At 36.6% G+C, this 27693-nt stretch overlaps 1 protein-coding gene across 2 annotated transcripts in view; it reads left to right on the top strand.

Moving 5' to 3' along the window:
- STOX2 (storkhead box 2) overlaps window positions 1-27693 on the top strand; it is a 161320-nt gene that overhangs the window by 118788 nt on the left and 14839 nt on the right. For both annotated transcript variants that reach the window (XM_032223964.1, XM_032223966.1), the window contains exon 2: window positions 22957-23109. In XM_032223964.1, the coding sequence (XP_032079855.1) occupies window positions 22957-23109 (153 nt within the window). The remainder of the gene's footprint in view (window positions 1-22956; window positions 23110-27693) is intronic.

Genomic DNA, 27693 nt, shown 5'->3' with positions numbered 1-27693 from the left:
ATCAACATAATGATGAGAATAGCTGGGAATTGTAACCAGGTCTACATCTTGGCCAAATTTAGGCGGGGTGGTGGTGGTTTAAAAGTATAATGACTATATATGTATACCTTTTGGTTTTCTTTTAAAAAAAGAAGGAGGAAGATATATGTTAAAATTAAATAAGTATACTGAAAAGGAATTATAAATACCATCAGCATAAAATGGAGCTCACACAGAAACTGAAATACACCAAGTAAATGAGATGAAGAGTATGAAGTAGAGGAGAGAAGTAAGTGAAGAAGAGAGGGATAGGAGAGAGGGCGGGGGGAAGAGGAGGAGAGAAAGGAGGAGTGGAAAGGGGAGAGAGAAGAAGGGGAAGTAGAGAAGAGAAGGGTGACAGAGGCAAGAAAAGAGGGAGGGAGGGGGAGGAGAGAGGGAGAAGAAAGTGACAAATATGGTGTATGGAGAGCAGAAGAGCCAATAATTATTTTTGGAAGTTGATGGTAAGATGAATTGATGTAAACATTTAATAATACAATATTGGCTATGTAACGGTATACATGTGGTTATATGTTATGAAAATGAAAAAATAAAAAACTTTAGGGGGGAAAAAGAAGTCCCTCAGTATGAAACTGTCTCCAGTCACTGCCAGCTAAAACAACAGTATATTTGTCTCTCCCAGTTTCCTTCAAGTTAATGCTCCCAGATGTTTTAAGACATTTATTTCTCTAATTCTCTGTATACTGTTATCTATTTTGGGTTATCGTTATCTTAAAAGTAATATTTTATTAATGCAGGCATATCATATTTGCCAAATATGATACTTCATTGTATTTTAATGAAATAGGGTGTTGACAAAAAAGGAAACAAACTAAAGTCATTACTCTTTTGCACAGTTATCAGAGCTGCTCTGCCTATGATATGTCAGAACTGGAACAAAAAACTTCTTATGTAGATTTGTAGGAGTGCCAAATAGTTGCTGATAGAGTTTAGTGCATTTTACATTTACCTCCCATCCAGATGGAATGAACTACAATAATTGAGTGCTATTTAAAAAATGGGGGGATGCTCAAGGGCATCATAAAAAATGGCAAATAAACAATGAAGAAGATTACTGTGGAAATTGCACATGTTTCAGTTAAGCCAGTCTATCTTTGTCAAAATTGGTAGAACTTTGAATACATACTACAATATATTTAGTGGATAGAATTAAAAGCGCATCTTTTTAAGCAGAGCACATGTGGAAACTTTCTATTTTAACTTCTTTTTATGATAATTTTACTAAAAATTACTGCAGCATTAAAAATAATACAAATTTTAAAAAATAGAAAAATAATAATATAATAAAGAAAAAATCTATAAGGGAATGACTTTCTCCTTCATTTCAATAAACAAAAACAATTTTAGTAACTTTCAATTCAGAATAGAGCTGGAAGAGATCTTGGAGATCTTCTAGTCCACCCCCTGCTCAGCCCCACAATTTCCACTGGTTAACTGTTTTCCTTAATTCAAGGTTGCTTCTCTCCTTGATCAGTTTCCATCCATTGTTTCTTGTCCTACCCTCTGGTACTTTGGAAAATAAGTTGACCCCGTCTTCTATGTGGCAGCCCTCAACTTCTGGAATTCTGCTATCATGTCACCCCGAGTCCTTCTTTCCTCTGGACTAGCCATATCTAAATCCTGCAACTGTTCTTCATATGTTGGGGTCTCCAGGCTTTTAATAATCTTAGTTGTTCTTATTTTTCTTTTTCCAAAGTCTCAACAGTAAGACACTCAACAAAGTAGACCACAACCTACTTCTTGATAAACTAGAAAAATGTAGGATAGACAGCATAACCACCAAATGGATTTATAACTGGTTGACAAACCATACTCAACGAGTAGTCCTTAATGGTACTACATCTCCATGGAAGGAAGGATGCAGTGGAGTATCACAATGTTCCATCTGGGGCCCAGTACACTTCAATGTCTTCATAAATAACCTAGATGAAGGAATAGAAAGGGAATTCATCAAATTTGCAGATGATATTAAACTGGCAAGAATAGCCAACAAGCTCTGGATCCAAAAAGATTTTGATACTTGAACAATGGATCCTATACAACAAAATGAAATGTAATGTGGAGAAAAGCAAGGTTTTACACTTAGGTAGGAACAACCGAAGGTACAAGTACTGATTAGGTGAAACCTGGCTCAAAAACAGTAACTGTGAGAAGGACCTTGGAGTTCTAATGGATGATCAATTAAAAATGAGGCAGCAGTGTGCAGCAGCAGACAGAACAGCTAATACAATCCTTGGTTGTATAAACAGAGGCATAGGGAAAAAAAATCATGTTAAGTATTAGTACCGCTTAGTAAACTGGAATACTGCTTCCAGTTTTGGTCACATCATTACAAAAAAGATTTTTATGTAAATATATAGTTCTCATTTATTGCATGACTATAAGCCACTTAGAGACAAAATAGATCGCATAGAAGTCAAATAAATAAAGACTTTCCAAATATCTCAGATAAGAAAAGGCAGTGAGAAAAACCTGTGTACAGATAGTCCTTGCTTAGTGATCACAACTGAGACTGGCAACTGCAGCATGTCGCAGAGTTTCTGTTGATATCCAGACATCTGATCTTCATAACTTAAAGTATTCCTTTTTAGAATTCATGTATCATTCTGTTGTGTGTGTTCTTGGTAGAACAGATGAAAAGTATCTCTAGAGATACATTTCCACTGTTATTAATTTTTATCCTTAAGGAATCCCTTATTATAATGTGTTGAAAGTTATAATTTGACGGTGTTTGAGTTGTGTGGTGATTTAAAAAAATTATATTTGATATGCAATTTATGAAGTTATATATTTTACCCTATTAAAGATATTATACCTGATTTTAGCACCCATCTAACAAATATTGCTACATGTTTAAGATCTGCACAGCTTGAGATTGCTTAGGAAAAGAGATGGAAAATGTCACACATATACACATAGAGACACAAATTTACCACCTGTTTTGCCCTGGGGCTACTCTAGGTCAAGGGTACCCAACCCCTGGTCAATGGACTGGCATCGGACCATGGCATGCCAGAGCAAACAAGCAAACCCCATCCGTGGGATGCAGAAAGCATGCGAAACCACGCTCCCTCCAGTCTGCAGAAAAACCTCTGTCCATGGAACCAGACCCTCGTACTAAGAGATTGGGAGCCATTCCTCTATATATTGTATATATTGTATATGTCATAGTAATATATAATATAATATAATTAATATACAATGCAATACAATACAATATATAACATATGGTAATATTATTAACAGATGTCTTAATTTTAATACCTAATTAACTTTAGCTATTTATTTATTTGTTACATTTATATGCCTCCTATACTGACCCTGAGAAATCATGTTGTAGATCTCACATTAGCTATCTATACTTCACAAATACTAAGGTTAGTTTTGTTTACAATCACTTCTTGAATTATCTGGCGAAAGTAAGGCTATTTACAGGCTATCAGTCTGTGAACTGGTATTTTCTTCTGACAATTGCTGTGTTATAAATGAATATAGGGATGAATGCATAACTAGTCTAGTAATAGAGATGATGTATCAGTGCTTTATAAATTATTCAGTTTTATCTTTCTGTTTCTGTAGTTTTCTAGTCCTTGTTACTGACAGATTAATAGAAAGTTGTGCAAAAAATACAGCCATTATGCCTTTTATGCCAGTTTGCTGTAGTGGTTAAAGCATCAGCCTAGAAACCAGAAAATTATCAGTTCTAGTTCCACTTTAGGCATGAACCCACCTAGTGACCTTGAATCAGTCAAATATCTATGGAGACATTCAATCATCCAGGTCATAGTTGTCCCAAAGGTGCTTTTCAAAAAGCAACTAGATCTTCTTGGGTTTTCCTTGAAAATGTTTCACTTCTCATCCAAGAAGCTTCTTCAGTTCTTCAGTAATCATTTTCTCTCCGTCCTAGGAAAGAGGCAATGACAAACCGCTTCTGAAAAAACTTGCTAAGAAAACTGCAGGGACTTGTCTAGGCAGTTTCCGAAAAGTCAAACACTATTGAATGGAATGGATAGAAGCCTTTTTGGTACTAATGTCAGTGGAGACCTTCAAAGGATGCAAATCAGTGGTGGGTTGCAGGCGTTACGCCCCGGTATGAGCGTACCGGATCCTGCCCGGAGCACCTGATACCTTTCCGGTACGGTGCTCCGGAGGGCCCGCCCAAGCTTCTTACCTGTGCTTTAAGCCTTTGGCCCTTCCACGCACGTGTATGGCATGTACGGCGCCTGTGAGACGCTCCACTGAGCAGCTGGAGCATCGTGGAGGCCTGCAGAAGCATCATAGGCAAGTATGATGTGCGCACATGTCATGCATGTCCATGTGGATGACGCCGGGGGAATCCGGAACCCACCACTGGTGCAAATCTTAGCAAAGTCCTGTAAGTCAGGACTCCAGAATATACTTTATCTCCCTTTCCATCTATAAGAAATGGGGAAAGGGAAGGCCCTGATCCTAAGGAATAAGGAGACGACTTTCATACAATCACAGAAAAGTGAATTGTACTTTTATTGAGATGGGCAATTACAGATGGAAAGCTATTATCTGATCTGTTGACAGGGAAGGAACCCATAAACTTTGAGGTTAATTTGTTAAGTAGTCAAGAGGAAGGTTAAACCTTAGTGAACAGTTATATACTGTACAATCTCTCTGAAACTCACAGTTCAGCGGTTTGAATCCATAGTGCCACATAATGTAGTGAGCTCCCATTACTTGTTCTAGCTTCTGTCAACCTAGCAGTTTGAAAGCATGTAAAAATGCAAGTAGAAAAAATAGGGACCACCTTTGGTGGGAAGGTAATAATGTTCTGGGCACCTTCAACGTTTAGTCAGGCTGACCACATGACTATGGAGACGTCTTCAGCCAGCGCTGGCTCTTCGGCTTTGAAACAGAGATGAGCACCGTCCCCTAGAGTCAGGAACGACTACCACATATGTACGAAGGGAACCTTTATTTTTAAATCAAAAAGAAGTTACAAAATGATGTGGCCATCAAAACATATTGTCATAAATTGTTTTTCTTTCAAGGACGGAATCAAATAATTTCCAATAAAAAGCAAATAATGTCCTTAAAAGTAGTTAACTGCTTCACTTTTAAAACCCTTGAATTTCTTCAAAGAAACCCAGCACCAGCACATTGGAATTGTAACCCCAAAGATACACAGGTTTGCATTCACAAGTTTGCTATTTATGACCTCTCCTATTTGGTCAGCTATGGTTGTCTCACTATTTAAGCATATCATTGTGACAATATAGCTTTAATCCTGAGTTGTAATTCATTTTTAGGTCCTTTCTCTTTTTTTTATGACTTTACCCATCATTGCAATTCAAAGGAAAGCTCCATGAGGTCATTTGAGGGACCATGTGGGCTCTGCATATTCAATATAATAACATCGCTCCTTGACAATGTACTGTTTAGCCTCACTTCACAAGAGCACTCAGAGCACTGTTGAGAAAGTATTTTAGCCAGCCGATAGTATAGAAGCCATGATTTTAAGGAGAAGGCTGTCTCTGTCTCAGCGTGGTCTGCAAGATGTAGAAGGGGATGCTTTTGGTCTGAGCTTGTTTGCTGTAAAACAAAGACGGGCTTGTATGAGGAGTTCATCTGTCCAGGACCGAGTAGCGGACCTTTGATAGGTTAGAACAGATCCTGTAATTAATTTTTTAATTATGCACTTTCAGCTTTTTCAAGACCAAGGAGTCTGTTTCTTTCTGTTTGCTCCAAAACGCAAAACGTGGGCCTAAATTTTTAATTAGCAAAAGTGAATGGTGAAAAGGGAGAGGGGCTGAATAATATAACAAACCTCAGTGGAGAGCAGCTAAGATGTGTTGCCATGACAACAAGTTCAGCAGGCTGCCAGCGAGCATGTCAATGGGCAGTGCAGGGAGGGAGCTTTCAAACAGTGCCTGCTTGCCACAATGTGATTGGTCACACCTCTGTTGTCTTTGTGTGAACCAGGGAATGCTGGGAAGAGCCCAGAGTGAATGCTCAGTTTGTCTCAAAGCAGCGGTGAGGTAATGCTTTTGAATCTTTGGGGATTATAGAATGCATCTTTAAAAGGCTGCAGAGTAGATTATTTTCATTCCATTTTGGACTAATTGCCTGCCTATGATTTGCAGGGTTTCTTTCTGTACTAATGTGATAAGAGGTGAGGAGCGTAGGGGATCAGTGTTAAGGTTTATCTAATTGCAGATTGATTGACATTATTTAGGAAGAGCTACTTTCAGCATCACGCCACCGCCGTAACGCTCGGCATAGTTACAAGCGTGGTGGCATTACCCTTTGTAACCCATCGTAAAAGGCATGATGTCGGAAAGTTTGGAATTACTTTCTCCTCTCCTGGAAGGAGAAACCAAATTATTTTATGAAATGATTTCTGGGATTTGGGTACTTCGTTCAGTTATATAGCAATTTCCTATAGTCAGTTCTGTAGCCTGTAAATAATTCCTCTGTGCAGAGAAAAAGTATCTAATGTAGTTTTAGCACCTGTTAATGGTCTGGAAATATGTAGCTATTTAGGATGCTAAGAGGAATGATATGCAAATATATTTTGTGTTTTTGTTAAAACCAGTGACTGTTTCTAAGACCAAAAAGTACTATCAAGTTATACTGTATTTGTATTAAAAATAAACCCTGAAATTAACTAGGAATTATATGATGCTCTTTCTGAGAGGATTTTATAATGCTTTCAGCCAATATTTTTTTTAGAAATAATTGCTGTGCTTTGAGTTACATCATGTTGTGGCATCACTTTCTTGAATGTTTAGTTTGGCCTGTTTGAGCACATACATAACCAAATCAAAACAGTTGCTTCATTATCAGATTTGCATATTGCAAATATAAATTCACGTGTGACCTGCATTAAATACATAGTTTCATATTTATAAAAAATATTTCCAAAGAAAGCTTAGCAAATTTCCCGGAACAAAGAAAAATACTAGAAACAACTTGCTTGTTTAGGACTAGCAAAAAGGGTGACTCCATTTCCACACACAATGTTGATTAGCTGCAGTAACTTTCCACATTGTGGGGTGTGTACCTAAAATGCACATGAGATGTAGTTCATGCTTCTTTTCAGTCTGTAATGTGTGTCCTTAACTGAGAAATGAATAACAAGTTCAATTTTAAAGTGACCCTTGGCGACACTGAGCTATATTCCTTTTCCTGTAGCCTGAGAGAGAAACATACAGAAGGAAACATCAGAAAGATAAAAGACATATTTAAAGAGAGGGGGGAGAAGAGAAGTAGAGAGAGAGAAAAAAGAAGTGGGTTCTGTTTTGTTTTCATCCTGCCTACCACTGGCTCTGACTATAGCCCCCTGGATAAAATAATTCATATGGGAATGCAGTACTTAAAGAAAAACAACTCTTTGTCTCTGTTCCAGCACCTTAGTATTTTGGACATGAACATATACTGTATGTCCTTTTTGCTGCCCTTTACTATGGTGGAAAATAATCTTTTAAAAATATAGGCCACATGAATTAGAATATAAGAAAGCAAGTACTGGTATGTGGATTTTGATGAATAATTGTTAAATGGGTGTGTGTGTAAAATTATTTAGTTAGTGGGCAGCATCCAAAATTGTAAATCATATATATTATGTTGATGGGACAGAATATCTCAGAGTTGCTATGAGTATCAATGAAGCTAATACAATAGTTTTTTCTGTCATGAAATTGCCTTGCTCTGTGGTGAAAAGTTTAAAAGTTTTTATAACTTGGTCTAGCAGTAGGGATTAATACTGGAAACATCCAGGTCATCCATAATGGGTATATTTCTAAGAACAATGTTATTTGCTAATTCAACTCAAAAGAAAAATTGCCTCTATTGCTTTTTTTCTCTTTCACATGGCACACTGTCATTGGAACTGCAATTCTTGCCTTGCTATAGTTTTCTGACTAATAATTGGAACTGTTATAGCTATTATGTTTTTTTTTTTTTAAAAAACTGGTTTCTCTCTTCTTATTTAGGAAAAAGAATCTGTGGCTTGGCAGGAAATTTGGCGAATGGCCAGGAACACAGAATGCAGTAAAGTCAGAGTGAAAGATCTCTCTGCCCCAGGGAAGTTAATGTTGCCAGTCAGGTAGACTTACTGGTATAGATAATGAAATGTCCAGCAGGGAGACAAGACACATATATAGATGGTAGAAATGTAGTTCCTAACACTTTCACATATACAATTAGGTTTTTGTATTGAGAATCTAATCCAAAACAGGAGTGAATATTTGTTCTTGGTGTGCATGTCTATGTATGTATTTATGCATTTGTGTGTAAGATGTTGAGTATTCCAATGGCCCAAGAATGTCAATTCAATCTGTTTTTAGTCAGTAGATTTCCAGTATCATATAAACTTGTATGGTAAATTAACATACCCTCTGAAAAATATTTGCTCTAATTGTGTGCTTATTGTAAAAGTTGATTGTATTTATTTCATCATAAACTTGCATTTAAATTTACATCCATTTGATTTTTAAACCAGTTTTCTTTCGCGTCTATTTCAAGAATGTTTGGCATGTTCTGTTTATGAATGATTTCATCTCACATTTCCTAGAAATATTTTAAGATTATTAAGAATGTAATGCAATCAAATCTGGTATCTGGCTTTGGAAAAATCAAAGTTTAAAATCTTACATTGTGAAGCTTCCAGTTCCTTATAGAGTTGTTTCAGAGGCAAGTATAAGCCTGTATACTTTCAAGGAAGGGTGTGTGTGTGAGAGAGAGAGAGACAGAGAGAGAGAAAATAATGTCAGAAATAATTATCCAACTTGAATTTTCAGGAGTGTTATAGTTATTGTTAAGTTGGGTAATTCTGTTTGCAAACTTTTTTAAAAATCAAAGACACATTTCAATACTTCATTAGTTTTCAATATATATTCTGTTAACTGGGCTTATTTTTTTTAAAAAAAGTTCCTTATAATCAATTCCATTCATATTTATTAAACAGTAAATTTTATTGTTTTCAGCAAGCTTATTTTAAATGTATATGTATGGGGTTTATTTAAGCTGTACTGGAGTGATATGGAATGGAATAGCTGAGAAAAATACCTTGATAGTACTGGAAAGAAGTAGTTCATCAAATAATATATTAAAAAACAATAGAAGACAAACATTTGATTATTCTACCACTTTCCCCCTGGTATAGCTTTTAATTTAAGTTTTAATAATTTTGGTTCAAGCCAAGGCTTACAATTTGTAATAATTGTTGTACAGTCCCAATTATTTTAGATACAGCAGAAATAACATTAATTTAATAGTGACCTCTGATCTCATGCATGCAATACAAAAACAATACAAGACATGAAAGGAACAGATTTGGGAAATGACAAATTTGTTTATAACAAATAGGAACTTTTTTCAAAGACCACATTGATTGATAAAAGCTAGAGTGGGCATGGAAAGAAAGTATTATAACTGTCCATATATCAGGCTTTAAATATGACTATTGCTGGAGCTGTTCAATTGGTGCTCCTTGAAGTCTCCCCTGGTGAGCACAGGATAAAAGAGTATGTTACATCGCAATCAGAGGCATCATTAAGGTGACTAATTTATTTAATTTCTTTATTTAAAGCATTCATACCCTAGAAAGTCTCCCAGATCTTCTTACAAATAAAAATGAGACTATGCCTTCAACAGTACAAAAGGGAAAAGGACTCCGGAAGGAATAAGGAAATCAAAACAAATGAAGGCAAGTTACTAAATGTTATAATGATAGATACAATGCAGAGAGGCATTATTGCTCTTGTTCCAGAGACAACTGAAATGTGAACAGTTCAAAAATAAAGGAAGCCAGAAACTGTTAGTCTTTTAGAGTTTGCTGTGTGGATGACAGTTTGGACACAGGTATAAAGTCTAGTGAAATTTGCTTCTCAGATAATCCTATTTTCTTTGTCTACTCCTGATAGTGCCTTTGAAAATAGCTGTTTGATAATCTCCTCATCCCCAGACTTAATATCTACTTCCAGAGCCTTGTTAATATATATGATAACAAAACAGATTTCATTAAAGGAATTTTAATGGCAAATATTAGAACTGGAAACATATGCAGGCAGGCTTTCAGAGATGCAGGTACTCTGATAAATAAATTTATTGCAAAAACAAGTAAATTAAATAATTATGTAAGAATTTCAGTGACTACATAGTCATGGAAATGCTTGTGACATATTCTTATACCCCTTTTTCTATCAGTGTGGTACAACAGGTTTGAAGTTTTAGGTGGGAAGACAGTACATACCTGCCCCTTATTATGGTAATGGGTTAATGCAATTTCAAACCTTTTACTTGTAGCTTTGCCAGAATTAAGTCTTTGCCTGAGGCTGTCTGCATTGACTACCATTACTAGCAGCTCAGTCTCGAGACCTATGTTGTTCATTGGACATATCTCCATTTTTCTGTGTTGTATCTTGCAGGCAAAATGAGATGCCTGCAAGATAATAACTGGATTAAGTGTTGACCAGTACTCTATCTTATCTCAGTGCCCCTCTTTGGTTTGCCTTTCTTATCATCGGGCAAAATTGTCTCATTCACATCACACTGTAAGTGCAGAGAATTATTAGGTGGACTTACTGCTACATCAGGGACTGGGAGATCTGGTATCTCCCATATCTTTAAAATCACAAAATCCTGGGCTGGAGGGAAGTGAGCCTGTTCCTTGCGCAGAGGAAGGATCTTGGAAAATGGCACACATGCTTGGCAGTTGCATGGGAAAGAAATGAGCAGTACAGAGAGGGCTGTTGCATAATCTACAGGATTGTCCTGAAATTAATCAATTTATTTCCATACAACTGCTTCTATATCTATATGGGTGGGAGTGGTGGAAAACAATTGTCTGTGCCTAGTGGAGGGACATTGCTTCTACCATATGGTTGAAGTGGAGGCAGCAACCAGCAATTTATTTAATAAAGCATATCTTGTTTTAACAATTTTCAAAAAGTGTATACATAGGCGGCTCTTTGTTGGTGGGTTGTGCAGAATGTTGTTCAAAAAATTAGTTGTGCTATGTTTTATCATTCACATTCCTTTTATGTATTGGCCAGAGGTACACTTAATCTTGTTAACAAATTGCCTTCAAATTCATGGCTAAAAATCACAATTTCTATCCCTATAAATAATTGGCTTCTCCTTACTTTGTAATAGAAGTTAACATCCAATTACAGAGTAAATGCATTTCTCAGTTGCACTTTCTACCAGTTGCATCTGTTGCAAATTCAGGTACTCTTCATTCAGCATTAACCTTATGAGTACCATACAGGAAAACATGACCCAGTAAGCTAATTCCCCTTCATTGTAAGCTATACTCACACAATCTTGGAAGTCTGAAAGTACTTCTCTCACCTTGTCCCCTTTCCAGCCCAGGAAACCAGAGCCAGTCTCTTCCGAGACCCTTCCTCCACTCACATTCCTCCTCCAAGTCTTTTATCAGCTTGTCAGAAACCATATACCATTATATGGTTTTTTGTGACCACAGTTAAGACCAGCAATTCAGTTGCGAACCAAAAGTCACTGTGAAACTGTGTTCTGATGATCTTATTTCAGCTTCCCTTTACACTACTTTACACACCTGCAAAAGCATTGGTTTGGCTGCAAGGATTGATCACAAAGTTACTTTTGAGTACTGACGTAACTGAATGGCTGTCCGACATGATTGCTAAACTACATGTACAATTCCACTCAGAATGCAAATTTCAGAATATTGCTAACTTGGTTTAAGGTTTACAAATTCCCAGTTTGTTTGACCTTAACCCTTCAAATCAATGTCGTCTAAGAATTCCTATAGCAAAAGTGCTATAGGTTTAAAGTTTTAAAAAAAGACAACAAAACCATGCAGCATGTTAAAAACAAGCTTGCTTTATTTATTTATTTTGCTTGTTTGTTTATTTCCTACCTTTATTATTTTTATAAATAAGGCATCAAACATATCTAATATTCCTCCCACCTCTTATTTTTCCCACAATAGCAACCCTGTGAGTTGGGCTGAAAGAGACAGCCAGCTGGCTTTCCAGGATAAGGCAGGGCTAAAACTCACGGTCTTCTAGTTTCTGGACTAGTGGCAGAAATAAATTTTAATGTATCTCATTTCAATAGAAAAGTTATTAACATAGTTTAAATAAACAAGTAAATAAATACTGCAAAAATAAATGTTTCTTTGCTTAGCCCAGGAAATTATTTAGTATATTTTATTTTCATTTTCATACACTCACATGTATACCCCATACAGTATTAAACAGTAATTGCATCAATTCCTCTTGTCGACAATGCCCCAGAAAATAAAAGCCCAATATACCTCTTCCATTCTCCATACACCTCTTTCTTCCACCACCCTCCAACTTTCTAACTTCCCTCCATCATCCCCCTCTACCCTACTTCCCCTCGCCCTCTACCACTCCTCTCTCCAGATCCTCTGCCCCCCCCCACCCTCTCTCCCATCCCAGGAAATTATCAAAGATAGGAACTAGTTATGTCTCACTTAGAAGACCTTTCTAAAGTCTTCCCTTAGAAGGCAACGATATATTGTATCTATACAGAGAGTATAAGCCTCTGCAGTCTTTGGGTAGAAATATCTGGAATATTTTGGGTAGAGTTGGATAAAAGATAAGTAAAGGAGTCCTTGCAGATTTTATTTTCAGTCATTACTGAAAATAAGGACAGTGCTCATCTTCACTTCAAGATGACTGACCCAGTGCTGTCTGAAGACATTTTCATGGTCCTGTGGCCAGCATGACATTACCTTCTCATCAAAGTGATGCCTATTTATCTGCTCACATTTGCATGCTTTCGAACTGCTAGGATGGCAGGAGCTGGGGCAAGGGCAGGAGCTCACCCCGTTGCGGAGTGCTTGGATCTCGAATGGGCTGCTGGCTTTGCAACCGCCAAGCCCAGTGTCTTAACTGCTGTGCCACTCTCATTCATTTCTTAATTTTTCTAGGTATCTGAATGAAGATAACATCACCTTATTTTTTCAGTATACCCTGACCTAAGATCTAGGAAATTGCTTTTACAAGAAGTGGGTTATCCTTGGGTTATGACTACCTGTTGACAACTATTTAATGATCACTATTCATGCACGTGGCAACTAGGTTGCATTTATGATGGTTGCAGCATCAAATGATCCCCATTTGTGACCTTTCCTGCCAGCTTCCCACAAATCAGAAGCTTACAATCATAAGTTACTCCTGCCATATTTTTTAGCCATCTGCCTGCACTCCATAGTGCTGGACCACAGCACCTACCCATGCCTAGCCACCCTTCAGGCCCTCCTGCCTGTAGTTCATACTGCCTACTTGCAGCACTCACCCGCAAGCCCATAGCTCTCCTGCCTGGCCAGCTTGCCTAGGTTTCCCAACTTTTTCCATGTCACAATTATGTGAGCTCTTTACTTAATGACATACATGGGGTAGAATTACAGTAGTTGTTGGAACTGCCTGGATGGCTGGTGCTAAGGATGCAATTACATGACATGCTTTAGGACCACATCATTAGCAACAGAAATTCCCAATTGCCACCATAACCTTGAGGAATATCTGTATTGAAAAGCAGCTCCCCACAAAAGAAAAAACAAAAGTTCATGGCATTCTGTGTTTAGTCCATCCATGAGTTAAACCTTTGAGAACTGTCTCCTGCAATGAAAATACCAACTTTTCCCTTCTTTCACTGAACTTTTCACTTCTTTCACTTGTTGCAATATAGGAAGTTCTATGGGTTTCCTCCCCCTCCCCAAATTTTTGAGGGCTACATATAGTTCTCAGCTTGCCTGTCCCTGACTATGTTAAAACATAGGAATATAAAAAAGATTTTTATTTTTATCCAGATCAATGCTGCATACTCAGCAGTGATTTTATTCTACGAGCAGTTTGCTTTAAGAAACAAAGTGAACTTTTAAGAACATTTTTAGAAATTGAATGCTACAAATAAGACTTTATGTATTTCAATACTAGATTTTTCATAGTTTAAGTGAATCTGTTTTATAGTTTAAATTAAATCAGCAGCCAAAAAAACTAATACAATCTTGGGTTGTATAAACAGAGACATAGAATGAAGATCACATGAAATATTAGTGCCGCTTTACAAAACCTCAGTAAGACCACACCTGGAATACTGCAACCAATTTTGGTCACCATACTACAAAAAGATGATGAGACTTTGGAAAGTTCAGAGAAGAGCAACTAAGATGATCAAAGGCTTGGAGACTAAACCATATGAAGAACGGCTGCAGGTTTTGGGTCTGGCTAGCCTAAAGAAAAGAAGAATTTGGGGTGAAATGATAACAGTATTCCAGTATTTGAGGGGCTGCTCAAAGAAGAGAGGGTCAAATTATTCTTCAAAGCACCAGAGGGCAGGACAAGCAACAATGGTTGGAAACTAATCAAAGTGAGAAGCAACCTGGAATTAAGGAGAAACTTCCTAACAGGTCAATTATAACCAGAGGAACAACTTGCCTTCAGAAATTGTGAGCGCTCCATCACTGGAGGTTTTTAAGAAGAGACTGGATAGTCACTTGTTCTCCTGCTTGAGCAGGGGGCTTTACTGGAAGATCTTCAAGGTCCCTTCCAGCTCTATTCTATTGTTATAGTTGTGATTCTGAGTTGTTTTACATGTATTATAGCATTTCGTCAGCTTTGTTTGGAAAACAACCTGGGCTAGTCTAGACCTAATTCATTATTAAAGATAAGAACATGTTTGGAAAAACACCAAAAGATGGAGAAATATCTTCTTTATTTATGGTCCTTGCCAATTTATGAAGTATGGGAGTATATTTTGCAAGTCAGCACAAAATTAAATACTTCTTAGGAGAGACAATTGTCTATTTCTACAAAAAGTACTCCCCCTGGTGGTTCATCAGCACAGCCGTTTGCAATTCTGGGCAGAATTTATTCTGACTTTTCTTTTAAATGAGATTTAAAGCATTGGGGAAAAAATCCTGTTTATTACTAAGCAAATTGCACTGTATTTATCTGGGCTTTCTCCCGAGTAAGTTTGTGGAGAATTGTCCTACGCTGTATAATGTTTAAGGGGCTATATGTGGGTGAGTAAGATATGGCCAAACTACAAGGACAATAATTTATATCAGTGTATGGGCGCGTTTGCGTGGTAGGGTGGGATGGAGGGGTGTCTGTCTATGTATTTTCATAGTAGTTCCTTTATTCCTTGAGGACATGCTACCAAATTAAGACTCAATAGGAAGAAGACATTTGGGCTTTTAAGACAAACTTTTAACATAATAGTATTAAATTTCCTTGTGTGATCATAAAAATCAAACCATGATCTGATCATTCTGAGAAAATTGTTTTATCTCACTGATGGTAATTGCCTGTTAATTTACCCTTTTCTGTACATAAATTATGTTTCTTATTAATTGCTAACTATCCTACTCTACTATTCTCGTTCCAGTACAAAATATAAAATATATTTTTGTGACTTCAGTCTTACCTGTTTTTTTTACTTTTGAGAGTTGCAGTAGAGATGGGCTTCAGCTGGTTTGAACCGGTTCAGGTGAACTAGTTGTTAAAATTCTGTCCCGTTTGACAAAGTGGCTTATCCCACCACTGGCTGGCCCCACCTGCCTGTTTTTGGGGCTTTCAGCCAGTTTTAAGCTGTTTTTCGAGGCCTGAAAATGGCCAATACCAGCAAAAAAAAACTGGCTGAAAAAAAAATGAAGATTTCAAATCTTCAATTACCTCTCTTGAAGCTGTACAATAATCTGGATTTGAAAGGTGAAGAGGAATTGTTAGCTTGTGTAGGCACACACTTCAGATCTTTCAATACTGCACATCCATTGTGCTTTTTTCTGCCCCACTGCATAAGTCTTTTAAACATTTGCTGGCAAACACAAAGTGAGCTTTGAAAGAGGGTAAAAAATCTTTCCATCCATTTGGACCTTTTCCTCATATCAGTACATCTCTTTGCAAAACAGGTTGTGCTTTAAAACACACATCTGTCTCTAGCACATTTAGTTGGACAACAAGCAACTCTTTGGAAGGAAATCAAGAAAAGGAGGATGGAAAACCAAGAGACACCTCCTCCCCCCCAAAAAGTAATGGGGTGGAGTAGGGAAGGAATCTTAAGTATCAGTGTAAAAGTCCCTTTTTCTAGCGATAACAGTTCTAGGATAAATCAGATAAATAATAATGTCTATCCATGTATCTCTCCTGCTCAGCTTTTCCTCATTATCTGACTATTCCAGAATATAAATAAAGACAGAGGAGGACAGTTTTATGATTGGGAAAACTTTGTTTCTATTTTTGGAGTCCCATACTATAAATAAAGAGAATGGAGGACAATTCTTATTATTGAGAGAACTTTGTGTCTATTTTCAAGGCCAGAATGATCACAACTCAATGATAGAGCATAGATATTGCATATTCAGACAAAGCAGAGTTGAGGAAAACTTCTGTTGAGATCATTGCAAACTCCTTCTCATAAATTATGGTCCATGAAGGTGGGGAGATTAATGATCCTTAGATGCCTTTCTATGTTTTTATGTATAAAGCATGTTTCTATTAGAGCTAAAATTCTAAAAAGGATTTTAATTTTCTCATTTTGATTGCAAGTTTGATTTTTCAAACTTGCAATCCCAAAATGTGTGGGTTTCCAGAATTGCCCAGACAGCATTCTGGAAGTTGAAGTCTATACATCTTAAAAGTTGCCAAATTTGAAAAAAACACTGATCTATCAGAACATTTAGCTCAGGGGTATCGAACCTTGGCAACTTTAAGAGTTGTAGACTTCAAAACAGGCCGAAAAATGAGCAGCAACAGGGCCAGCCAATGGTGGGATTAGCCCGATCCGAACTGGCTGAATTCTACCCCTCTGCCTTTGAGGCAAGTGGCCAGAGATGAGGCTGGGTGTGATGACTGATGTCTAGTTGACCATGCCCACCCAGTCACATGATCACCCTGGCCACACCTATCCAGCCAGCCATTAGGATAGAGAACCGGTTGTTAAATTATTTGAATCCCACCACCGGGGGTATTGCAGTATTTAGCAGTGTCCAGTCAACAAATAGAAACATTTGATTAAGAATAACTTCCCAAAGTTATTCATTATCAAGAGCAAGAAAAGTAAGTAATTCCTATGTCAGAAAGTTTCTGTCAACATACTGGCTGATCTCAAGGCTTCACATTGATGCTTTTGTTTCTGACTTCGGGGAGAGCATTGATGAATTTAAATCTGCTGAAAGCAGAGCTGATGATCATGGTAAAGTAAGACAGAAAATGGATCAGTTTCTCAGAATTCTTGTCACAAGAGGACTTGGCATTGCCCACACATGCCCCATACAGTAGTTTCCCTATGAGGACATTGTAACACAGCAATTTTGGTTTAGGGCTTTGGGAAGTGAAGGATTGTTATCTTTGTCGAAAAGGACACAGGTTTTCCATACTTTCTTTCTTAATCGCTTGTTTGTAATGGTTTCTCAGATATTAAGAACCTTCAGAATCCTTGGCGAAATAAGTTTTATTTAAATTTAAGGACTTAAAAATTATTATTTTGGAATAAATGGCAAAAGGTTGATCTGAATGTTGATTGAAAAGTTATAAATGAACTAAGGGACTAGATAAATTTGATTTTTTAAAATGAATTACAGGATCCTTCCTGTGGATTGTTTAGAATTCTATATAGAAATATATGAAAATTTGGAAATTAAGAAATCTTTCTGTGGGAAAATGTTGTTGATTAGAAAAAGAAAATGGTAAGATAATACTCTGGTTGAACGCTAGACAGAATCAGGAAGAAGAGATTATGAAGATTATAACTAAAGGAGAAGAGAGCTACTAATACAGAATGGAGCAAAATACTTTAACTTTGGAAGAATTCAATATTGGGGAACAAAGTAAGAGTTAAGATTGCCTATAAAAAAATGGATCTAAAAGAAGTTATAGGTTCTGGACTAAGGATGATTTGAATGTGGATTTAACAATAACAGGTTACAAAAATTATGAAGAAAAGATGTTATACTGGATTTATAAATGAAATCAGCTAATGTCTTAATAATTAAAAGGGGTATACAAATAACAAACCAGAAGAACGAATTGGGTATCTCTATTTGAATTTACAAATGAGAAATGTTAAAGTTTTGAAGTAGCTTCTGAGAGATGACAAGAGAGGTGTTTTTGATCACTGGAACTAGATTGCAGACTTTAAGACCTCCTCTTCTTATCATAACTTGATGCTTCAGAAGCATGTTTTCATTGAGAACCAAAACACCAAAAGCAGTCCAATGTCTTAAGACAGATACTGGGAAACATGGAGGAAAAGAAACTCTAGTTCTATAGCACACTTTTGAAGCTTCAAAGAATGTGAAGAAAAATCTAGTAAGTCAAACACTAGAATGCTGCCAAAATTACTTTCTTATTATGGTTGCAGTTTGGGATACCATACCATAAGACTATTTCAACTTCAGATCATCAGTGGCTTGTACATATCAATATATACAAATATCCATAAGTTGATGGATACTCCCTTAGAGCAGAGGCCTCTTAGAGCAGGGGTCCCTTAGAGCAGGGGTCTCCAACCTTGGCAACTTTAAGACCTGTGGACTTCAACTCCCAGAATTCTGGGAGTTGAAATTCTCAAATCTTAAAGTTGCCAAGGTTGGAGACCCCTGCCTTAGAGATTCCTTTTTCTTTCCAACACCCAAGAATATTGGGGGAAATTGCAGAAGAGCTCAGGATTCCATGTGACTATCCACCCATTGGCAGGTTAACACTTAATAAACTGAATGGAATAGAGCCAAATTTGATACTGTTTGAGAAGCTGAAAAAAGGAAGGCTGAGTTCTAGATAGTACATCTGGCTCAAAATTGCCAGGGGGTGGGGAATGAGGGAGAGATGATCCCCCCACCTATGGGTTATGCGGTTGAGTGGTGGTTACCATCCCTCCTCCCTCCTGGTCATGTGACCCAGAACAGACTATATGTGGTTTCATCTTTGCTTCTGGGTACAAAAATATACAAGCTTACCCACTGATGTAACACAAGGTGATACCAGGAAATTTATAGATGCAACTGCTGTTTCATTACAAAGAAAATAGAAGTGCCTCTTGTGGCAATTGCTGGTGAACAGACTAGAAATAATTGCAGAAACCATCTTTGCTTATCTTTGCTCCTATGTTGCAGTGTTTAAAATGTTTAAAGAGTTGGATGTTTAGATATATTAAAGATTTCACATAATAATACATAGAGCAGATATAGGAATGGGCACAATGGAGGTCTTATTCATTTCTATAGCTACTAATTTCACTGTACTTTGTATTTTATTTTCTGTCTGTAAAATGGGATAGATTCTGTCTAGCGTTATGTTGATTGAGAGCTGTACAATAGCTTTGTAAATTAATGAAATTCAGGTCTGTTTTACAGTTCTGTAGAATCTATAAGCAGCATCTTGTTCACTAATACAACTTCTTTATGTAGACATTTTCATGCTGAGTACTGAAAATGAGAAGGTAACAGGGAGCAGGAATTTCTGTTTTATTTGTTCTGAGTTGACTGCTGTTTCTTTCACTTAATAGTAGTAGTTATAAGACCTTTATGGGAAGCATTTGAATAAAACATACTGTCAAGTTGTAAAACCATTTTATCTTGTGGCCCTTAGTTTTCCATTTCATTTGTAACAAAAATATTGACAAGCTGAATATAGCAATTTAATGGGATTTTATGCTTGATTTTGTCCATACCAGCAAAAAGGAGTAGCATTCAGAAGAAATAACATCTTTTATTAATTAAAAGGGTTCTAATTGTTGTGTTTTATCTTTGAAAGTCCATAACAGATACACCATGGCAAATATATTTTATAATGTGTTAAAGCCAGAGTGCAAAAACTGTAGCCAACCAACCTCGGGGGGGGGGGGGGGGGATACTTTCCTGTATTGAATGGGTCCTAACATTTCACCTTTTAAAAAATTGACTGATGGTTTAAGATAAAACCAATTTCATCTCTGAAAAACTCAGCCCTCCAGATATCCTGGCTACACATATATTAGAAAAGAAGATTTGATACACCATGCAAAACTCAGTATGACTTAAAACTAATATAACTGGTACAGTTCTAGTTTTAAAAAGGTATTTTCCAATTATTAATGAAATTGAAAAGTCTTTTCCATCATTAGAGCATCCCACAAATTATTTGCTTAACTATTGTTATAAAGTACTTGAAATTTCCTAGTCCCAAAGGAAATTTGGGATAAAATGTAGCCACTTATTATTTCCATGAGAAGAAAGAAGATGAGCTGACATTGGTTCTTTGTAAGCTTTACTAATGTACTTTGTCTTTTAAATGAGTCATTTAGTAGCTTATAAGTCATCAGTTGAGTGCCTTTAAAATTAATTCTGGCAGCAGTGAAGATGAATGAGGATTGCACTGTCATGATACACAACAAGTAGTCATTATCTAAGGTATCAAAAAACGAATTATGATAGGCTTTTAAGAGGTGGAACAATTAGACATATGTAAACATTTGTTACTTTTTTATTACTTTTTTGATGTGTCATAGTCAGTGCCCTTCTTCTTTGGAGATCTGATTAGCACCAACCTGATGGTATTCAGGAAATTTGCCAGAACCAAATGTTTCAAAAAATGTATAAGAATTAATGGGATGGCAGACTCCCCTCCCTATAAAAGATGGTTTTTGTTGCTAGAAGTATTTTTCTCAATGTAAACTTTTGACTGGAAAGTTGATTGGGTTATTTTAAAACTTCCTCTGTTTTATTTTCTATAATTTGTAAAGCCCTGAACATTGAAGACAGTGAAGACAAGACTTCATTACAAAATATTTATTTTAGTAAGACTTATTCTTCTTTATGATCATTTTTTTCTTCAGTAACGCTTTCTAGTATTCTGCTGGACAGTATTAAAAAGAACTTTCATAAGTGCTCTTCTGTTGAGGCTGCCCTGTTTGTGGTCAGTCTGAAATTCAATTCATTGCTCTTCAACCCACTAAAACTGGCTGATTTATTTCTGAACTATGCTGTGACTTTCACATTTATGTTAAAAAGCATGTAAAGCAAATGAGAGTACATATGGTGCTTGATAGATGGCCCACAGATCCTCTGGGAGTTTTTCCCAGTTTTCCCCAGTTTTCCCACCTCCCATCTGATCACATTCTGTTAGAAGTTTCAACAGATCACTCATTGCCCACTATTAATTTAGCAAGAAAATAGCCTTAAAATAGAAGTGCTGGGTGGGGATGAAACAAGGTCAAACTTACTTATTTCCTTGGTATTAGCAGCAGTGGGGAACCAGAATCCTACAAGGAGTTGCAGGTAAAATAGGAGGAAGTTTTCTTCTCCCATAATGTTCTCAATTCAGCAGTTTAGTACATTGTGTGAATGCAGATGAGCATGTGTAATATATACATATGTGAATATTTGTGGCCCCAATTGACCACGTACCACTGCTTGCATAGGAGGTCCTTACATTGAAAATACAATTAATTGGTTCCAGGAGGCACAACAAATACTAAAAACAATGACTGCCAAACAAACCACCTGACTTCCCCCATGACCCTTTGTTTCCTGTCTGTCCCTTTTCCTATATTAGCAACCTTCCCTGCATAGTTGACTTCCTCTGCGGCGGATGGTCCCCCTCTTCCTTTTGTAGTGACCTTCCCTGAATGATCGATTCCTGTCCACTCTCCCCAGCTGTCTGCCTTTTCCTATTGCAGAAAGTTGAGTACCAAACAAAGAGTACTGGGCAACATTTTCACATCAAAATATGAGTACCAAATTCGACAAGTTTTGAAGCAGTTGAGTATCAAGGTACCACTGTAAAATGTTTGCCTATCAATAATAAGTACTCATTATTCAACTGAGAGATTGAATCCAGCTCCTTTAACCTTTCTCAAACATTTAATGAACTTACGTTTATGTCTACTTATATCAGGCAGGGCATTAGCATTGCATGTACTTCCTACTTATAATCAAAATATTGTTACAGAGATTTGGGATATGTATCTTGTCTCTGTCTCCACTCTCCAAATAAAGTATATTTGATTTTAAATAAATCATTTGACAAGTTTCTATCAAAGTTTTTTTTTAATCTTAGGAGCATAAGCAGTCGCTTTATCGATTGGATTAGTGACATATCTGGTATAATATCTTAAGGTGGCTACCAAGTATCTTTCAAAAGCCCCAAAAGAGAGCATGAAGTTAATCGCATATTCCTATTGTGGTTTTCCATCACTTTTCTACCATATTGCTTTGAATTTGAAGAACAATAGACAAAATGTAGTTTTGAAAAAAAATAGTACTTTGGCTTCTAAAATTAATTCGATCATGCCCTTATTGTGGATAATTTTAAAGCGATAATCTTACTGCTGTTTAAAATGGTCTATATTATACCAATACAGCTATTGTAAAGCATTTGATTTGGATAAATAGAAAGTGGCCAGTAAATGCTTGGTTAAATGACCTAAAAGGTAAAATTGTCAGTTCTGGCATTTTGTATCAGAATTTGTACTCATTCATTACTTTTTAAAAATCCCAATTTCAGACTACTCAATGATTTTAGGTATACTACTTTCCAATAGTTTCATTGGACTTTTGATGTCATTGGTACAATGAGTAAATTGTTCAGTATTTACCTTTGTTATACTTATTTCACTAATTCACTAATGTTATACTAGAGTTCACTAATTTAATTATACAGAATTTACAACTTAATATAGACTTTATTTAAAATTGCTTATAATTGCAAATGTACCTTGTTAATTATACATCTTAATCTCCTCTCTTTCTCTCTTCCTCCATTCAGTTATTAAGCCAAACTTTTGAATTAAACAGGCATTGCTATTTTAATCTCTATAAAAATACAATCTGCATTTTTTATGTTTTCAAAGTATTATTAGGCTTTACTCTAAAGTTGTAATGGAAACATGTACGTGTCTCATTGCAATCACTTCAAGATGGTTAAGCAAAATCTCATTTTTTATCTACAGGTGATGTATCGCCAATCAGTATGTCACCCATCAGTCAATCACAGTTTATTCCACTTGGAGAAATCCTTTGCTTGGCCATCTCATCAATGAACTCAGCACGAAAACAAGTCACGCAAGAAGCATTAATAGAGCACCTAACAACCTGCTTTCCTGGTAAAATATATACTAATCTGTCTCTAAACATATTGATTCATGCAGAGATGATTAGGTGTATATGTACATGCCCTGCTTCACTATAACAATGGATCAGGTTTTCTGTTGACTTTCAATTAGCTATTGTATACAATATATGCTATTATATATACAACTATCAATAGATAGTTGTATATATAATTGTTCTGTATCATTCACCTGTAATATCAGTGTGATTCCCAGCTATGCATTTGTATGGGCTCTGAACTAATTCCTCTTTTTAAAAAAACCTACATTACATAACATTTAACCAATATTGTTCTGCTTCCGTGATTCTCCTATAATGGTAGAATCTTGTATACTGTTACATTCATTCTCTTCTCTCCCTGGTTACTTTTGTGTTTTAAATAAAACTATATTCTTTTACTTTTCTTCTTGTTCTCATAGGTCGCATGAACATATTTTTCACATACTGATATTTATTTGAAGGTGTCATATTATTGTTAAGAATAGAGCTCTTAAAGAAAGAAGCCTTAGGCCAGTGTATAATGATTAACAAAGAGGCTACATTTATGCTAAATTTATTCTTTTAGTGCTAAGTACATTTCTATCTTCAGTTCATGAAGTCACACATTTTATTTACATTGTTTTACAATCTCTGTATGCGAACTATAATTCTTTCATGATAAATCCAGTTAATAAAAAAGATGAAATTTAATTTATCATTCAGATCAACTTTTACTCATTACTTCTAAACTGGCATACTTTCTTAGAACAAATAAGAACATTGAATTTCATGTAAGGAATCACAGAAAGTTTTCTCAACTTTCTGGGGACATGAATGGCATATGAGAATTACTTAACATTTAGTAATATTTTCTCCTTATATAAGTACCTAACTGTTTTTTAGAAGTGATTTTCTATTCTTTATTTTAGATATATGCAATGAGTAATTTAAAATAACACACTTTCAGTTTCTTGCCCAGGTTGCTGTTTTATATTGTTTAAGAAAGCTATTGTATTTGTATAAGTCCAAATAATGCATCTTTTCAGTGAAGTTTTCATCTCTGTTTTAAAGAGTTTCCTACCATGTATCGTGTTGCATGGAAGGTATATATTGCAAATACAGCAATAGAAGTTACACTCATATACCACTCTATAGTTCCTTACAGCACTCTCTGAACAAATTACAAATGTCAGCATATTGCCCCCCAAAAATCTGAGTCCTCAAATTTACTGACCTCAGAAGGATGGAAGGCTGAATCAACCTTGAGCCAGTCAGGGTTGTACTCATGGCTATGGGCAGTTAGCTTGCAATACTGCATCCTAACCACAGTGCCACCACAACCCTTTCCTATTCAAATATATTTGAAATAAATCCATCACGTTTTAAACCTTTAAACCAATTGTCCACGGTATACATTAATAGTATAGAGACATCTGAGTCTCATTATGAAGGAACTTCAAACTATAAGGTTAATTTTGGGAAGAGGACTGAGCATCTTACCCAGAATCAATGTCTCTCTCTTTTTTAAAAAAAAGTGAAATAAATCTTTAGCATCTATGCTACTGACTGTTGGTACACTGCTACTGCTGCTGTGGTCATATGATCTTCATTTTCAACATTCCTTCAAAGGTTCCCAATCAGTCTTGCAAACTCTCCCTTGCTCTTTCATCCACCCAGCAGCAGCCACTTAACTGCCTGCTTGAAAGGGAAAGTAAGAGAGGGAAAGGGGAGGGAGGAAGGAACCTCCCCACACTCTTTCACCCATGCAGCTTTCCCAACCTCGGCTGTACCCCCTCCACCTGAAAGCATTAGCAAATAAGATGGGATTTATTGGATTCTGTTTACATAGCAGAAAATTATTGAAGGCAGCAATGTGCAAGGTCTGGGATACCCCAACACAAAAAAAACCCACACTGAAATGCTAAAAATTATGCATGACTATCACAAACTGATAGCCTTTTTAAAAAGCCTCCTATAGAGTTAAAATATAGTCAGATGTAGAAGTTTTAATGAAAGGAACAAATTCAATTTTCTTCTGGACTACTGTATCAGGTTTATTGAAGGAACGTAAATTCCAATTCAGTATTTCTATTCTAAACCCCAATTGAGGATGGTTTTTATATAAATTTATTTTCTAATCCTAATCAAGGCTTCACACCAATTACAAATAGACATGATAGCAGTGTTCCAATATCTCAGGGGCTGCCACAAAGAAGAGGGAGTCAAACTATTTTCCAAGGCATCTGAGGGTAGAACCAGAAGCAATGGGTGGAAATTAATCAAGGAGAGAAACTTAGAACTGAGGAGAAATTTCCTGACAGTTAGAACAATTAATCAGTGGAACAGCTTGCCTCCAGAAGTTGTGAATACCCCAACACTGGAAGTCTTTAAGAAGATGTTGGATAGCCATTTGTCTGAAACAGTATAGGGTTTCCTGCCTAGGTAGGGGGTTGGACTAGAAGACCTCCAAGGTCCCTTCCAACCCTGCTATTGTATTATTATTGCATTACTAATGGCCTGTGAAAACCGTCCTCTCTGGCCTGAACTGTCAGAATACATATTTTGTAAAAAAAACAATATAAGATTTATTCTTATAAGATTCCAGCTCCCACTTTTCCAAGTTTGATGCATGAAATGGTTGTCAATGGAAACCATTGGCTCGGTAAATGAATATATCCAGTAGCTCTGTAAATGAAATAAGTATTTTCTTTCTTCTTTCATGATACTAATTTATGTCAACATAAATAGTTCACTTAATGATTGTCAGGGAAGCCAGATAAGAAAACAAATAGATTCAAATGGCTTCTACAGTGTCAATGTCCTGCTTGTTGCTTGATTTGTCACCTTGTATGAATTCATTTGAGCCATTCTCCTACTAACTGCACATTATTAATTCTAATAGTACCATAAAGTTTATAGAATCGGGTTTCTGTCATATGCTGGTGATACAAAAATTATTTCTTTGTAAACCTTATTTTACCAAAGCACCTGAAGGCAGGACAAGAAGCAATTGATAGAAACGAATCAAAGAGAAAAACCAACCTAGAACTGAGGAGAAATTTCGTAACAGTTAGAACAATTAATCAGTGGAACAACTTGCCTCCAGAAGTTGTGGGTGCTCCAACATCGAAGGTTTTTAAGAAGAGATTGGACAATCATTTGTCTGAAATGGTAATGGGTTTCTTGCTTAGAAGACTTCCAAGGTCCCTTCCAACTCTGTTAATTCTGTTATGATAATCATGTGGTTCCTTTGAATGGCTGCTGCATTCAACTTGTAACAGATTAGATGAGATAAAATCAATGGAAGCCAAATGCAGTCAAGATGGAGATGGTCATTGTACAGGATTACAACTCTAAGAAGTAAGTGATCCCCCTCCTAGTTAGGTTTACATTTCCCCAGAAGAGAAGGTACAGTCTTTGCAGGTGCTTCTCAGTATGAATCTCTCAATTTTTTTCAGACTCCGGCAACAGCCAGGAACACCTTTAATTATGTTTGGCATATATATCAGCTGCACCATTTCCTGGAGGAGAATTATCCAGTGGTAAATGCTATGACAATCTCCAAGGTTAACAGCTATAGTGTAATCTATGAGGGGGCTACCTTCAATTCGTACACCATAGATAGCTGATCTCCAGAGATTCTTAGAGAATGTATATTATACCATTCCTGAAACCTCATATGCAGTTATTTTATTGATTTGATATTGCATCAGTATTTCCTACAACACTCTAGGATAGGGTGAGAGAGAAATAATATTTGACCCATCAACTCAAGTAATTTTGATATAGCTTATCTAAAAAGCTGGTCTTTTCCCCAGGATTAAGTGTCTGCCACAGGAGTTTAGGAGAAATGCATTTTTTAAAGTTTTCCCAATAGATACTATGTGTGTTCTCACTTGTACTCCAAGTCATGCATTGCCTTTTGAATCCAAATCTCTTTGTAGCTCTACTGGTCATTATATTTAAAACCCTACATATTTTGTACTGAAGTTCCTTAAAATAATTCCTCTTTCAGTAGCAGCCTGTTCATGTGAGATATTTCAGCTTATGCTCCTTGAGTCTTTCTTAAGGATCATGGTGGGATATTCAGTATATATCATCGGAATGGATGGGCCTGTTTTCCATTTGGGTTTTTTAAAGGGATAAAATTGTTACTGCATACCATGCAGAGGATTGGAAAACCAATAAAAAGGATAAAATTGGCCTGTGGCGGGAGTAGGCTTTTTAAGGGTGCTTTAAGCCTCCATAAGACTTTTAAAACACCTACTTTGTTCTACCATATTTTCCCCAAAATACAACTTTCCGCGAAAAGAAGTTTTAGTTTTAATTTTCATGCCTGTGCTTAATATAAGCCCTACCCCCAAAAAATAAGTGATAATTAAGTCCCACCCACCGTCTGGTTGTATGAGGTGGGGTGAAGTGCAGGCAAAAAATCAAGCTAGGGTGGTGGGTGGAGCTGCCCCACATGCCCTGTGCCACTTACCTTAGGACCGCCACAGCCTGGCCTCCCACACCCGACACCTGTCGTGCCGCTGTCCGACTTCTTTTGCAGTTGCTTGCAGCAGGACGTCATGAGGTTCATTGCGCTGGTGTCGACG

The sequence above is a fragment of the Thamnophis elegans genome, chromosome 9 (genome assembly GCF_009769535.1).
Source record: "Thamnophis elegans isolate rThaEle1 chromosome 9, rThaEle1.pri, whole genome shotgun sequence".
Lineage (NCBI taxonomy): Eukaryota > Metazoa > Chordata > Lepidosauria > Squamata > Colubridae > Thamnophis > Thamnophis elegans.
This window is presented reverse-complemented; position numbering and strand designations above follow the sequence as displayed.